The 16,837-nt window shown below is 37.2% G+C and overlaps 1 protein-coding gene and 1 long non-coding RNA gene across 2 annotated transcripts; both read right to left on the reverse strand.

The window, feature by feature from the left end:
- Nucleotides 1-8,944: 8,944 nt before the first annotated feature.
- Nucleotides 8,945-10,140, reverse strand: LOC112848183 (uncharacterized). Its single transcript, XR_003222147.1, has 3 exons — nt 9,947-10,140; nt 9,770-9,839; nt 8,945-9,684 (listed from the first exon to the last, which is right to left on the reverse strand). It is a non-coding gene; the product is annotated as an uncharacterized LOC112848183 (long non-coding RNA).
- A 254-nt stretch (nt 10,141-10,394) lies between these two features.
- LOC112848240 (carcinoembryonic antigen-related cell adhesion molecule 6-like) lies at nt 10,395-14,484 on the reverse strand. The gene is made up of 5 exons (XM_025911628.1): nt 14,268-14,484; nt 12,523-12,843; nt 11,288-11,563; nt 10,884-11,150; nt 10,395-10,513 (listed from the first exon to the last, which is right to left on the reverse strand). Exons 1-5 carry the CDS (start codon nt 14,365-14,367, stop codon nt 10,395-10,397), a joined length of 1,083 nt encoding a protein of 360 aa, XP_025767413.1. The 5' UTR covers nt 14,368-14,484.
- Between the last annotated feature and the right edge of the window lie 2,353 nt (nt 14,485-16,837).

Genomic DNA, 16,837 nt, shown 5'->3' on the forward strand with positions numbered 1-16,837 from the left:
GCGCTGCAGGCGATGGCGTGGAGGTCCTGTTGAAGGCACTGCACGCAACGCAGGAGGTGGCAGATTGGATTCAGAGCCGTCAGCGGCCACAAGGTGCTGAAGCAATTCCTCCTCTCCTTCATCAATGACGGATGGCTGAAGCGGCTCCTCGGGCCCTCCAGTGGGGACCGGCAGCTGAACAGGCCCCTCGGGTCCTCCAGCAGAGACAGGCTGCTGAACGGGCCCCTCGGGCCCTCCACCGGAGACAGGCTCAGGGCCAGTAGGTAAGGAGACCTCTGGCAGTGACGAGACAGGACCAGCAGGTGTGGAAACCTCTGGCGGAGACAGAACAGAACCAGCAGGTGCGGGGACCACTGGTGGAGACAGAACAGAACCAGCAGGCATGGAGACCTCTGGCAGGTACAGAACAGAACCAGCAGGTGCGGGGACCTCTGGCAGGGACGAAGCTGGTTGGAGCTGCGCAGGACAGTGGTTCTGTTCAGGCAGTAACAGCAGGATGCAGTCCTTAGCTGGCCGAATGAGCTCACTAGAGCTTCCAGCGTAGAACGGAGGTGGCAGAGTTAACTCCTCTGAACTCTCAGCATGGACCAATTGCTGAGATGACCCTGTTGAGCTCCCAGGAAAAACAGGTTGCACTGGCTTCTTCGTGTCCAGGGGTCCAGAGTTAACTGAATGCTGATCTTCAGCCTCTGGGGAGGCCCTGGAGAGAGTAAGAGTCTCTAAGTTGGCCAGGTCTTGAGGAGCAACAAAAGTTTGTGTAGGCCTATCCCCCTCCTGAAAATGAGTGGGTGTAGATGGTGGCCGAATAGACAGTGGAGCTGCAACCTGAGCTGACAACTGAACTGCTGAGCAGGGGACGGAGCTAATGGCTGCTGAGCAGGGAACGGAGCTAATGGCTGAGGTAGAGGCCGTGCTAATGGCTGAGGTACTGGCAACACAGGGGTGTGAACTGAGGTCGACTGAGCTGCAGGAGAATGAACGGAGGTCGACTGAGCTTCAGGAGGCTAAACTGGGGATGGCTGGGCAGCTAACTGAGCTTCAGGCTGGGCAGCTGATACAAAAAACATAGCCCCAGAATGAATAGTCCCATGGTCCGAAGAAACAGAAAAAGTGTCTTTTTCACTCACCACAGCCGGCTGCTTTGACATCCTGGAGTCCGGCTATGGGGTGATGCGCCGGTGGCGTGGCCGTCGCTTCCTCCTCGGTGATGTCTCCAATGGGCCGGGCAGCTCCAAGTCCGGCGGGCTGGGCAGCACATCCTTTGCCGAGCTGGGTTGGTAAGCGGTAGCGGCTGGGGGGTGAAGATGAAGCTCATTTAGAAAGAAATTCTGTATGAGTGGGTGAAGCGAGTCCAGAAGCCAGGGAAGACCGGAAACCAGTCGTTGTAGCCGGTCGGCTACAGCATGAAAAACCAAGAATAACCCTTAATACAAAATCAAACCAGCACAACTCAAAACCCCAAACAAATCATAATTTAGAAAAACAAAACAGAAACAGAAAAAGCTGGGTCAAAATGACCCAGAATCATGACATATAATATAAATATAAAAGCCAAAATCACGTAATTACATCAATTGACCAAAGTGCATTAAATAAAAAGTGCATTTAAGATGCCGCGCATGAAAACATTAAAAAAGATAAGCAGTTTCAGAATACCAAAGCTATATGTTCTGACTTGTTATTGCTGTATGAGCTTCAAAGACAAGATTAGTGGAGTAACATTCAAAGACTACAGCTCAGCTTTCAATACAATCGTTTGATCATTATAGTTTTTTTGAATCTGTAAGATTAATCCATCTAGATTAGATATTTTGATGTCTATGGTAGAAAATTTCAACTGTTTGGAGTTTGCATGCTCTCCCCCATACCTGTGTGGGTTCTCTCTGGATACTCTGGCTTTCTCCCACAATCCAGACACATGCATGTTAACATTAAATGGTGATTTTTAAAGGGGATTCACAGCCATAGCTGTAAATATGAATGGTTGTCCGTCTCTGTATGTTTGCGCTGTAACAAATCAGTGACATTTCCAGGGCGTACCTCCAAGGCACCCTCTTGCCTCATGATAGCTGGGATATTCTACAGGCAACTGACCCTCAACTTGATAAGCAGAAGAAAATTGATAGATGAATGGATCAAACTGCAGGGAAATGTGGTACACAAATTGCAGGGTTGCATCTGCAGATTAAAAATATTCTCCCAATAAGCTGCAATAACATGACGGTCTTTTTTGGCTGTTGGACAGTGACGTTAAAGAAGGACAGGAAAGTATGGAGAGAGCGAAAGATGGGAAAGGGATGTGGATCAAGCGTGATCGAGCAGCATGCGGCCTCTTACCCATCCACTGACCTAAAATGGTGCTCAGTTTGGTGGCCTTAATACAGGCTGGAAAAAAATTGATACTTGTATCGCTTTTTTTTTTTTTGACAGAAGCAATCATACAAAAGGCACTCTTTTTAAAAGTTTATTGGGAATGCATATACATACAGATACATGCCGTGTCTATAAAGACAAGGTATAAAAATGAAACTCTTTAATGAAACTCTTTCGTTCTTTAATGAAATTTGCATGGAAACTCCTTACCATTATTTTAATTACTTGGACCTTTTTCCACACTTAACACAAGTATTAATTTTCTGAACACTTTCTTGCAAAACCTTCGCCAACTAATTGTTGTGATAAATAAAGTAAAAAAAGAAAAATCAGTAATATTTATTCTTTTCTAAAATGTATTTACTAAGAACTTGAGTCCACTTTTATGTTCTTCATTGTTTTCATTCTGAGGAGGAGAAGTTAAGAAGTCATTAAAAGGATGATTCAGTATTTTTGTTGAAAACTACGTCTGCAGAAACATTCAGATTCACCTTTGTGGGAAATTAATACAAATCATTCTGTACTGATTTCTTGTACAGCTCTGAATGGCTCTGCTTCACACTCATTTTTGCCAAGGAGTCAGAACAGAGCTATGTTAGCTCTAATGATTCACTTATGATTGACTATAAAGTCTTTCCATTGCAATAAGATGAATGAGCTGAAGAGAAACCTTTTTGAAATGTTGGATTTTTGTTGTTTACTCTGAAAAAAAATCCTATTGTTAAAATAGGGTGAGCCTGTTTTGACTAAAAAGTCAATCAACTATTTAGATAAAACTTTGAAGTTCCACTGTAAACCACAATTATATTAACTTTTTCACTTTCATTATTCATTTTCCCCATGCTGTCAAACTCACTCCTGACATCATTACTCTAATCAAGTCATTTTGTTGGTTTTCTTCTACGAGACAATCAACCTCCGTTAGATCCTAAGTGCTCTTCTTTCTTTCTGACTTTCATTCATGCGACCTGCCTCCTCCCATCTCAGTCTCATCCTGGTCCCTCAGAGCCACATCAAAGCCTTCATCTTCATCTTCACCACAACCAGCATCTAGACCCTTTTAAACGTTTGTGCTATGATAAATCATTGGAGTCTAATCTACACATAACTTAATTATGTTCTGTGTTCAGTTTTTCCAAACAATGTCTGATTATTGAAATGGAGATGGTTAAATAAAGAAAAAAAGCCCCAAAGCTCAGACTCACAAACACACAGATGTGAGTGGGCTCAGGGTGCGACACTCGCTCTGTTTCATTCTTTAATCTAACAGGATGTGATTACAGTAAGTTGTTTGTTTACCGTTGCAATGCAATGAATACTTTGCTTTACTTTGCATACTTTGTATCTTCTGTTTTGTTGAATAAGATAAAAATAACAGGCTGTCTTTAATGCTGTTCTCAGTTTTACACAATAGAGTAATTTTCCTCTTTATGTAAGACCAGGCTGATATACTCAGAAAGTGAATAATGACCATCCAGTTCTATAAAACTGCTAGGATGTCTGATGACTGATCATTTATTAATGCCATAGCTGGCATTAATATGAGCTCAGATTTTAGGACAAGCTTCAGTATATTCAGCTTCTGCTGAAACAGGTGGAATTTGTACAGAGTCTGATAATAACTGGCAGGTGTGCTGCACTGTTGTCATAAACTCACACTGGATGAAAAGATTCACCAGTCGACTGATTTCATAACTGGTACTGTTGGACACATTGCACCTGAATGGTTCCTGATCATGACGGGTCACATTGATGATAGTGAGAGTGGAGCCTCCATCAGTGAGCTGAACTCTGCCACCTTCTGTAACCTCAGAGCTGTCATTCAGTCAGAGGTTTAAAAGACTTTGTGGACTTTGTGGTTTAAAATCACCGACACATCTGTGACTGCAGCCGAGGGTGGAAAAAGGAATAAAAATAAGATGTAGGACGAACATTGTAACAATTTATCTTACTAAAAAAATTATTATAAACTTTCTCTGACGTGATATAACAGAAGCTTGAGATGTTTGATATTTCAGAGTTTCGTCATTGAAGGCCTGACAGCTGTAGCTGCCACTCTGATTGTTCTGAACATTCATGAGTCTGTGCTGTGAATTACTGAAATTATTAAACACATAACACATGAATGGCCCCTGGTCATAGCAGGAGCAGGAGCAGCACAGCCTGATGGAGCTATTCAACTCTGACAGATCTGTGGTGTTAGCAGTCAGCACCACATATATTTCAGCTATAAGAAAAGAAAATGAAACAATGTTAGGTGTTTCTGATTATTTTTCAAACAAAACCATTTGTGTTAATAATATCTGATTAAACGTACATGTCAGTACAGTTATAGTTCCAGCTTGAGATGTGTGATTCCTCTGACTTCTGCTGTTTAAGGCCTAACAGATGTAGTTTCCACTGTGACTCTTCTGAACGTTCACCAGCCTGAGCTTTGGTCCAGCATCAGAGAGCAGGGCTCCATTCAGAAACCAATTAAATTCAGGAACAGGACCTGAGTCATCTGAACAGATGAAGCTGATGTCTGATCCTTCATCATAATAGTCTTGGTATGGAGACCGGGTCAGATTAATGTTTTCTGGTCCATCTGCAGCAAGAAACATAAAAAAGATATTGTCATTAATAAAATATGAGGCAAAAACTGAAAATAATAACAAGATTAATAAAATTACAGGCTTGAGGGGAATACATATTAAAGGCACATGTACATGCATGTCATGTACTGTACAGTAGTGCTGCTCGTATAAAACAAGTCCCAGATGAAAAATTACTCAGACTAATTTTTAAGTGTCTGGAATTTAACTTACAGATAATTGAGAGGTTAATGGAATCACTGGTGCCATTACTGACAGGATTGGACACATGACATCTGTACGGCCCCTGATCATATCAGGTCACGTTAATTATAGTGACAGTGGAGCCTCCATCAATGAGATGCACTCTGTCACTTGCTGCAACCTCAGTGATGCCGTTCAGCCAGAGGAACGAGAGTGACGCCCCAGAGGAGGAGCAGGAAAGACTGACGGAGCTGCTGCTGTGGTGTTAGTTATTTGCCTTCACATTGGATACTTGTGCTGTGGGAGAAAAATACAGGATCACCACTGATGCGTATGCAGTGGTCAAAATAACACAACAAACTGTACTTTATAAATTTGTACAGTTAACATTGCTCCAGTTTACAGTAATTATCATTTGCAGCTGACAGTGGTGATGGTAGCTATTTTTAAATAAAAGGGCACTTCACCAGTTGAATCTTTTTGGAGCTGCATCAGCGCAGTGTTGTGGGGAAAAAAATGCAAGGTATATAGTGGTGTTCTTACATACAACAAAACCAGATGGAGAGTATTAATAAAAGTTTATTATAGTAAGAATTTGATAAGACATTATCAGACTTCAGTCATGGTAAAGAAGATTACCTTTGCAGGTAACAAAGAATGCCACATCTGTTATACAACACCTGGAGGGTCAAGCAGTGTTAAGGCTGGTTTATTTGATTACACTCAATCATTTTAAAGGCGTGAGTCTAGATGAATCAAGTTGTCCTCATTCTCTTTAGAGAGAGATGTTATCTCAGCAGTCAGGGACACTTTATTACTTTATTTGATTCTAAATAAAATTAAAGAAGACACAATGAGATAGCTGTTTGCAAATAACGGAAGAAAATGACAGAAAATCATACTGCAGGCACTAAAGCAGCACTAAGTTTTTTTTTTTTGTGATTTATCACTTGAATATAAGATATGAGGAATGTTGAGAAATGTTGTAAATTAAACACAGTTAGGCTTTAAGACTAAATAAGCAGGCTGATCATATGACTTCTATTTCTCCACACAAAGAGCTGTGCTTAGACCAAAATGAGTCCCATCGTGGTCAGGGCAGTGCAAACTGTCATGGATGTGGAACCACTGATGGAAGGAGTGTTTGAATCAGAAGAAAAAACTTCTGTCTTTTTCTATTTACAGCCAGACAATAACATCATGTAAAAAAGACATGAATGAGAGAAAGAGAGCTCAATCACCACGTTGTATTAGGTCCTCAGAGGCTTCCAGACCCATGATCTTGTTCTGGGCAATGCAGGTGTACTTCTCCAGGTGCATTTCTTCCATGTCATAGATGTAGTGTACAGGCCCAAATATCTGTATATGTTTGAACCTCCAGAATATTGTTGCCTTGGATAGAGAGTCAGCAGAGCAGGTAAGAGTGACACTGTTATCAAGTTCTGCTTTTTTTGGGAACTGGTTGATTATTGGTGTGTTCGGTCCATCCAGACAGAAGAAAGGGGAGAGGAGATCATTCACTTTCACCAGAAAGGTACAGAAATGTTAAAAAAGAGTGCTCTGACATACTGAAGAACAATTCAGAGTACTTACAATAGATTTTAAGACTGCATTTGGTGTTTTCAGAACTGAAGTCATTGCTGACTTCACAGGTAAAGTCTCCAGTGTGTGTCAGGTGCACCGGGCTGATAGACAACACTTGGCTGCCCCCATGAAAGCTAATTCTATCCCCAGAAGTATGATTTGATTGTATCTGAGATGCAAGTATTGGCAACAATAAGGCACTAAACTGATATCATAACACATAAATCATTTATAGGGCACTCATTTAAATTCATGAAAATTCTAAATTAAAAGACTAGAGTGTTGTAGGAGGACAGCACAAGACTTTTTTGTGACTTTTTAAAATTATTTTTAAAATTTTGTGATGCAAATCAAAGTGAGTGAAAGGTTAAGGCTAGGGCCCGGGGTTAGAGGGGGTTAGATGCCATGACGTCAATGTCAGTGATGCAGTCTGATCATTGCAGGCTGTGAAAAATCCATGTGGTTCTACAACCTAAGGAAGAAGGCAGGAAAGCCAACTTAAATGTCCACAGAAATGATCAAATACAGTTTAATGCCCCCCAAAAATGTTAAAATATGCAATGGTACATTAATCAAATACAACCATTAAACATTCTTAGTGGCTTTTTCTTTGGAAAAAAGATGTATTTAGGAACTAGTGAAATTCCTTTGGAAGTATTTATCTGAAATCAACATTCTAGGTAGCTGCGATTTCCTTAAATTTATTACAATCAAATGGTGGTGCTACATTAAATTATGGGGATTACTCAGATTACGACAGTTCATCATGAGGGTTAGGTGAATGACTTACCAAAATTCAGGAAATCCACAGAATTTATGATAATAACAGAAGTCTTGCTCGAATTCACAAGCATCAGTTTTATTTTGTAGAATAAAATCACCGGAAAAACAAAAGAGGCCACTTGCTCACAGTTTTTGGTAATGAGAGGAAGATTTAAACTGTGAGTTCACAGCGTAGATTTTTGACATCTTACTCCTAATGTTCTGCAAAGCCATGCTAGAAATTAACTGCTTTATTTTTGCTTCACTGCATGTTCATGTACTTTTAAACAAATACAGCTACATTTAATAACCATTAACTCCTCTACAAAGACAAAGTGTAAGAGCCATATTGTTTTTTAAAGTAACATATGGCGCCCTCTGCTGGGGAAATAGTGCTGCTGCCAAATAGGAGTTCACCTGATACAAGTGTTACTGACTTGAAAGCAAAGCTTATTGGTCTTATTTTACTTTTTTTCATAAAAGTAAATGCAAATAAAAGTAAACAGCACCTTAAAAAAATCCTGAATATGGGATAAATAACATATTTCTTATTTTATGTTACTAAATCACACAGCAACTACTTGACTTTTTTTTTTTTTAGATAAATAAAGAGGTCAGTGTATGGGAAAAAAGGTTATTAGATTAAATATTAAAGATGTTTTTAGACTAGAGATCAAACACTTATAATTTCTCCAACAGCTGCTGTTTTCTTATTGTGCCGTAGTCAAGTGTAAAAATCTTTCAAAAGTGGAGACAAGCACCAAATGTTATGACATACAACTTCTGAACACATTTCTGAGGTTTAAAGTGCTCCTTTGACTAATTTAGAACAAGAAACACTTGATAATATCCTTGAAACATTTACTATGTCAGTGTAAGGATTCTGCAGTTATTTCCATATTTTGCAGGCACACGGTTAATAAGTACGACCCTTTTGCTGGATTCATTTAGTCACATGCTGAAATAGAAAATTGGTCCAATCTAATTATATACTTTGAGTTTAAATTACAGTCCCCATCTGACTTTACAGGTAAATGCAGCTTGATAGAATAACTTCTACCTTATAAATTCTTTATTAGACAAATGCACCTATCCATTTTTTTTATTTGATTTTATTTTTTTTAGCCACTTATCCAAATCTGGGTAATGGGAACCATATTTCCACTTGTTCAGAATATGTCGTATGCTCTCTGTGTGTAACCATTTACAATCACACACCCACAGCAGATCTGGAATCACCAGTTAAGATAACTCACATGCTTTTGTTAGCAGACTTATTTAACTGTACATGACAGAGGTGGGACCAGTATGTCTTGTTTATGGCTATTTAAAATCCAGTCTGTTCTTTCTAAACTTAAAACTCCAGGTTCAAAAGTTTGGTTGTTGTGTAAAATAAATATAAGACTTGCATGTATAATAAATAAAAATAGAATCAAATGATTCCAAATCTCATAAAGCCATATTTTATTTACAACAGCATATAGAAAACATTAAATGTTCAAACTAAGACATTTTACATTTTTTGATGGCAGCAGTGCATGAAAAAACATGGGACAAGGCCACGTTGAGCTCTGTGTAGCATCTTCTTTTAAATGCAACCTGTAAACATCTGGCAACTGAGGAGACGAGGGTTTTATAAAAGCAGTAGTCATAAAACAGTCTATGTTCTACACAGCTTTTGTCTTCAGTCATAATCGTGCCTGCATAACAACAGATGCATCACATGAAGGCAGCATGTTTAATGTCAAGCTTTCTATAACATTTAGGTTCAGATTCATTTGCACACTCACTTAATTACATTTATAGGTGATGCACTGATGCAAAATCCAAAGGCACAGCTGTGTCTGGTTGCACTAATGCTTTTTAAATCACAATTAAAGTAAACAATAAAAGGCTGAAGTACATGCTAAACAGAGCTTTAAAAATACAGCAGCTAAAAAATCCAAAACACATGACAGAGAAATATATTCTTACTGATATAATACTAATAATTTCGAGGACATCTTGATATGTCTCCATTATCTAACCAGTAAAAATTATCACTTTTCTACTCCTGCAGCAGATAAAGAGTTCAGAAATGTTTTGTAGAAAAAATAAACAGTAGAATGATGACTGTAGAAAACAGTGGCTGAATTTATTATTGGTATGCTATAAGTGGTCAGTCGTTGATGGATGAAAACAGGAATAACTGTTTAAATGGGGGAAAAAGATGTTCTTTTAAAATTTGTAAATTATTCATTTTCACTTATGAATGATAATTATAAAACACTTACCTAAAAATATGATGACAGAGTTCCTATTTCCTTGTCTCTGACATGTTCTCATACACATTTTCTTCAATTTCTAGAAAAAAAAGATTAGGCACAATGATTTTCCATCGTCTTCTTTTTCATTTCACTATTAAAATTATATTACAGTACAGACCGTCTTTAAGTCAAAATATCACATACCTGTATTTTTTATCATACTGGGTTTTGGGTTTCTAAACATTAGAAATGAGACATTGTGAAAATGTGGCCACACTTGTTGATGAAACACAAAACTGTACCATGAACTATCTGCTATATTTCAGTTTCATGAATAAAAAAAACAACAAAATAATGTTTATAATAAAAATTCTCTTTTTAATACTGACAAAAACAAACTTTTTATTCAATTTCTTAATATCTGACAATTTAAAAAAAAAAAAAAAATTATGTTTAGCCAAACTGTAACTCAAAGAAAAATAAAACCAGTAGTAAAATTACAATAATTTTGTATGTTCAAAATCTGTTTTTGACTCTAAGTATGATCAAAGAATTGCCATTTTTAGTTTCAATAAGTAGTTTCAATAAGAGTTACCGAACTCTCCTTATAAAACTTTGACATGTTAACAACTATTAATCATCAAATTTGCTCTTACTTTTTCTTATTAATGTAATATCCTCCACCAGCAGCTGCAGCAACGATGACAAAACATGCAATTACAATTCCAGTGATGCAACCAGCAGTACATCCAGATGATGGGTCTGAGGGGGCTTAAATAAAAATAATAATTAAAAAAAATTTTTTTCAACAGAAATCTGTAATGGCACATTTCACAAAGGTTTTAGATACTTCGTCTGTTTGCCAATACAATAAAGTCAATACAGAACATGGCTTGATGAGCTGCATATTAAATAAAATGAAATGAGCTTGAGAAAGATGTATTTGCAGTGATGTAAACACATGATCACTGTTTATGCTGGAGAACTTCTTAAAATAGTTATAGTTTAGTCAATGAATGAAAAGCTTTCAGTCACTTGATAAAACACTAGCCTTTAAAAATTATTATAGGTACAGGTAATAAATTTATACACTTTTTGACAAACTGCACTGTTATATGAAGAAAACCTGATCCCAACTCACCGATTACAGAGATGACTGAGTGTTGAGATTTTTGAGATATCAGAGTTATACTGTTAAAAGTCTCACAGCTGTAGTTTCCACTCTGACTCATCCGAACATCCATCAGTCTGAACTCTGATCCATTATCAGGCAGCTGATCTCCATTCAGAAACCACTGAAACTGGGCAGGAGGTCTGGATTCAACTGAACAGGTGAGGTTGATGTCTGAGCCTGTTGTATAATATTGTTGTGATGGTGATGCAACCACATTTGTATTTTCTGGGCCATCTAAATATAGAGGGAACAGAGAAAATGTTTACTGTGCGAAAAATTAATGCTCCTGGCAGGGATTATAATTTAAACTCTCTATATCTGCATATATACATTTTAAGATAAGTCGCTGAGAATTTGGGTGAATAACTCACAATTGATGTTCAGATTTACTGGCTCACTGGCACCATTACTGACAGGATTGGCCACGCGACACCTGAATGATCCCTGATCAAAACGGGTCACGTTTATAACCACACTGGAGCCTCCATCAGTGAGATGAACTCTGTCACTTTCTGTAACCACAGAACTGCCGTTCAGCCAGAGGAAAGAGAGGGCGGATCCAGAGGCAGAGCAGGACAGAGAGACAGAGCTATTAAACTCAGTCAAGTCTGTGCTGCTGGATGTTACACTTATATTGGAGACTCGCTCTGTGGAAGAAAAATAATGTTTTTATAGTGACCATCATCTCACATCATCACAGAGGGTCAGAAAATAACAATGCATTTCACAATGAGCTGTCATGGCTCATGTTAATCATTTTATTTGGCCAAATTATTATTATTATTAACTCATTTATTCGAAAAGCTAGTTTCCTAGAGATCTGGTTCTCATTTAAAAGAGACACATGTACACCAAAAAACATATACAACAATATAGACAGACAGAAAGACACTTACAAGTCATTACACTTACAATCATTAGACTATTTGTTTTGATTTATTTTTAAAAATACAAAATATAATTCATGTTCATAAATTAAGAAGAGTATGTGCAAGAGTGAATACTGAATGATTTAAGTTGTTCCAGTGAAATAGGAGAATATAATTTCACTGATACATCATTTCATTGCCATCATGTAAAAAATTACATTCAGATTCAGATTATTAAAGTAATTTAATTCAGAAATTAAAGTTTGAAAATAATATTGTGTAATCACATTACTTCACTACACTCTTAAATATTGCTTGTGTGTAAAATACATATAAAAATGACATATATTTGTTGTTCGCATAGTATAAAAGAACTGAAATATATGACATCTTTATTTTAGCTCAAAACTACGATAAAAAGTTAAATAAAAATGTTTCAAGTCCATTTCCGAAAAATCGATGATTTAGAACAATCAGCAAACTATAATAAACCTGGTTTTATTCTGAAACTTAGTCTAAATCTGTTACCTTTTGTTTTCAAGTAGCTAATAAAATGCTGAATCTATAAAAGGCGTTTATTATCTCAGACACACCCACATGGAGAAATGAACTCAAAATCACAAATAAACTTCTTTAAAATATTTGTTAGAGAATACATTATATAATAAAACAGCCCTTTAATTTTTTCAAAAATGGATGTTTGAAAAATTTGTTGTTGGATTTCAGCACCTGCTTACCATAAATCTCCAGTCTGGTTCTTCCTGTCTTTGCTGGTTCACCAGCTGGTGAAATGCGAACTGTGTATTCTCCAATGTCATTCACAGTCAGACTCCTGAGCTCCAGAGATCCAGTAGATGGGAAGAGGGTGATCCTGCCTTCATACCCGGCTCCAGTTATGTTTGCAGTACTTGAGGTTATTATATTCTTAGAACCAAAAACCCAGACCACAGACAGAAATGGTGTTTCTGTTGGAGTCAGTGTTGTAGTGAACATCACAGTTTCTCCTACAGCTGCATTCAGAGGACCATCAGGCAACACACCAGATCCTTCACTCAAACCTAGAGGAGACATTTTTTTTGTGTGAAGGAATTTAATGAGCACATAGCAGCATTGGAAACTGCCATGACTTTGATGATAAGCGAAAGTAGTTGTTTGAAGATTTTCTATAATTATTGCAAAAAATAAATTTGTTTTTTCTTTTGAAATCAAATGTAGTGCTTTTCCTTTTACTTATTTATTTATTTCGAAAAAGTAGACTGATTAATGGTGAGGCAAACAAAAACACACTTCAATTCCCTACAAAACTAAAATCCTTTAACCTTCAAAAAATTAAAAACATATGGAGCAAAAAGGAGAAACTGAAAATTCTGAACAACAGAGTTAAAACATGACAAAAAAACTTTCTCTCCATACTGTGCTTCTTCGTAGCCCTGATCTGAAATCCATCTTTGTACAACATGTCTCAGATTCTAAAAAGTAAAATGGAGGTAAGAGGTTTGCCAGAGCACCTACACATTTTTACCCTTTAACTAAATATTTACCTTCAACCTATGAAAGAGGTGTGCCAGCTGGGATATGAAAACCACGGTGTGAGGAGTATTTAAACAGCTATTTATATCCAGAAATTATTTTAGTCCTTTAATATGATTATGCACATGTCTAAATTTTTGCCTTCACTGTTTCTGTGTGTGGGATAAAAAATAAAGTACTGTATATTTTGTCACATTGTACCATTTAAATTTAATAAAACGTGTCCCTTAATATTAAAAATGTAATTTACATTGTTATAGCTGAGAACATAAATTACAACTGTAGTTGGGGCATAACATGTCATATTTAATTCACACAGCTTAAAAGTGATAACTGTTGCTTTAACTCCTCACTACTGTGGGCAGTGAATAGGACAACGCAGAGTAAAACACTAAAAGTCACATGAGGAACTAAGTTAAAGAAAATAGAAAGTAAACTGAAAGAGGGACAAACAACCAACATAAAAAACAGTGAAAACAAAGATGAAAAATTAAGGATTATTACAGAAACTATAATTACAATAATTGCAAAGACCATGACACATCTTCTATTTGCTCCTGTCTTATATATCGTCACTGTATAATCCTGCTTCTTATAACTGTCAAGCCAATTACAATTACATTACAATACAATACATATTATCAAAGTAGAATATTCATTTTGTGTTTGATTAAATAATATCCAGAAGTATTTGGCAGATATCTCACAATCACTGCAGAATAAATCTTAGTCAAACAAATTAGTTCCAGTCTACATCAATAGGAAAATGAGGAAGTAAAACATTAGCTTTTTGGGTGTTACGCTGTGCTTGAACTGCTTCTGTTAACTTATCATATTTGCTTAATAGGTATGTCAGCATAATCTATACTATACATTAACTAATTATGCTAAATAACTTGAAAACAACAACAGGAAAAACAGGAAAAAGGTGTGTTAAGCTGTGAAAGCTGACCTGAGATGACCCCAAGAATGATGAGGTGTATCAGAGCTGTTTCCATTTCTAAAGTGGCGTCTTTCACTCTTTGTCTTTTGCTTTGCTGATTCCAGTGCATCAACAACTGGATATTATGAAGCTAGCTTAAGGAAGCAAATTTGTTTATACCTGAAAGATTTATCGTAAGTAACTGTATTTGTTAAACATTAACACATCATTATGTTATACTGTCATTTCCCCATTTCATTCTGACTTTTTTTTTTTTTTTTTTTTTTTTACAGTTCACGGAATTTCATTGAGCTGCAGAACATAAATCAAACAAACAAAAGAAAACACGCACTTAAAAAAATTAAATTAATGTAAGTTTCATGCACACAAATGTGAACAGCACCAGCAACCACTGTTACTGCATCTCAGGGGAAACCGAAGTTTGTGAAGTGCAGCTGCTTATTCAATAACCTGAACTTCAGTGACTAGTTAGACTGGAAGTTAAAAGATACACGTCTATTGCCAAAGAAAATTCAAACTGGCCCTCTAATGCACAAATATTTTACAAAATACTACAGCAGACGATGACAATATTATAGGAAGCTATTGTGGCGACCCACTAGAGGGCTCCACTCACACCCAAACTTGGAGGAGGGGTTCTGTTGTGTTTGTTTGTGTTTGGCGCTCCAGTTGCCGGACTTCTGGCACCACGACCCCTCGTCATGGTTCGTCCACGTGGAGGCTCAGTTTGGTCTCCACGGCATCTCGGCTGACAACACGAAATTTCATCATGTGGTATGCCCGTCAGCTTTAAAAAAATAATAAAAAAAAATAGATGTTTATTTTCTGGACTGTAGTCACTGTATTTCAATTAAATGTTACTCTCCTGTGTATTATGTAAAAATAAAGTAATAAATAAAGGATTTATAGATTTATTTATTTATTTAGCATGACTATGATTGGCAGAAAAAAAACATTGGCACACACTAAAACTGGGAATACTTTGGAGGGCCGCACCAATAAACTGAATCTGATTTTTTCTAAACAACTGTGAACAAAATGTGCATTTTCATGACATCACAACTCTTGTCCAGTGCCAAGGGAAAAAGTGAAAATTGTCTGCAAGGAAAAGCTCCAAATTATCCTTGAACTGTCTTTTTATAGTTCACCTGTAGGGGGCACACTCTGAAAATCCTTCTTTTTTCTCAGGGCGTATTTAAAAAAAAGGCAGAGACCACCAAAAACTGTTTGATAAATCCTCCATCATAGAATGGCGTACTGTTTTATGTGATTTTGTGTAAAATCACAAAGCTGGTCTTGGCTGCTCCCTACATCACCCTGTGATGTTTAAAGGTTGATTATAGTAAAGGTTCAGATGTCCTTTTTCTCCTTCGCACAAATCAAGTTCTTGTATTTTTCTGTGTGGTTTGTCTCATAATTGTGATTCAAGTAGCAATCTGCTCCCCACAAACCAAACACACTACCTGTGACTTCAAAGTAATACTTAGAAGAACATGTCTGTTAAAACTCTACATTTTGGATCTGTCTTTTTTTGTGTTTGTGTTTGGTGGTTCGGAAACTCGCATCTCTCAGAAATATTTGTTCCACTGCATTTATGGTGAAGCTGCATTTGCTTGCACACATGCACATACACAAATGTAAAATAATAATAATGAAAGTAGCAAAGCTGTATTGTGATTTCCCCACAAAAATTGGTGTTTAGTGATCCCAGTGTGAGGTTGTCAATGAAAACAGCATGGTTCTGAGGTTGTAAGTAGTGCTTTTAATATTGACTAATTAACTGTAAAAACTTTTCTCCAGCTAATGCACCGGTCTAGTGAGGGGACGTTGGTGAGGACAGGCAAAGATAAGGTTGTTTTGCACCCAGGTAAAATCACCACAGTGAGATGCTGTGCACACACACAGAATGAAAAAGACACTGTAACATTGTCTTGCCCCAGACAGAATACTGACCTACCTGAGGGGCTACACATTTAAAGACACCTTTCACTTTTAAAAGGGTAACTCTGCAACCATCCCTGTCTCTGTAATCAAGACCACGGGACACTGTATCACACTGGGCCAACTCGTCCTGGCAGCCCTGGTAATCAATCAGAGTCAAATTAAACTGAATACCCAACAGACTTAAATTAAATGTGTCTTCCTTTGTAATGCTCATTTATGCCTTATGTGTTTTTTGTAAAGAGAAACACAAAGATTTTTGGTATTCCTTTATGTTTGTTGAATGTTAGAACTGTAATGGAGAAAATGACCCAACCAAGTGTATGGGCTCAGGGGTGTGGAGTGTGTATATGGTTGGGCAAAAAATGTTTGATAACATTAGGAGAACCTAAATGTGTGTAATGTGTACGTGTATATGGTATATAAGGCGTATAAGTTAATAAGTGAGTGTTAATGAGTAATTCATAAAAAACCACAAGTATCTCCCTCAAAATGTCTTAGAAAAAAAAATGACAAAAAAAAAAAACATCAACAGCACAGGCTGTTGGCTATGAATTGTTAATTCTACACAATCATTTGCCAATCAAGTGTTAAGGCCAGTGTGTAGCCTAAGTGCCACTGGAACACAAGAGCAGTAA

This window comes from Oreochromis niloticus, linkage group LG11, assembly GCF_001858045.2.
Source record: "Oreochromis niloticus isolate F11D_XX linkage group LG11, O_niloticus_UMD_NMBU, whole genome shotgun sequence".
NCBI lineage: Eukaryota > Metazoa > Chordata > Actinopteri > Cichliformes > Cichlidae > Oreochromis > Oreochromis niloticus.

Bases quoted from the DNA above. Each gene is read 5' to 3' on its own strand.
- LOC112848240 (XM_025911628.1), bottom strand. From the start codon at position 14,367: ATGCACTGGAATCAGCAAAGCAAAAGACAAAGAGTGAAAGACGCCACT. The intron at 12,844-14,267 runs GTCAGCTTTCAC...TGTCTCCTCTAG, and splicing joins CATTCTTGGGGTCATCTCAG to GTTTGAGTGAAGGATCTGGT. The intron at 11,564-12,522 runs GTAAGCAGGTGC...TTTCTTCCACAG, and splicing joins AACCAGACTGGAGATTTATG to AGCGAGTCTCCAATATAAGT.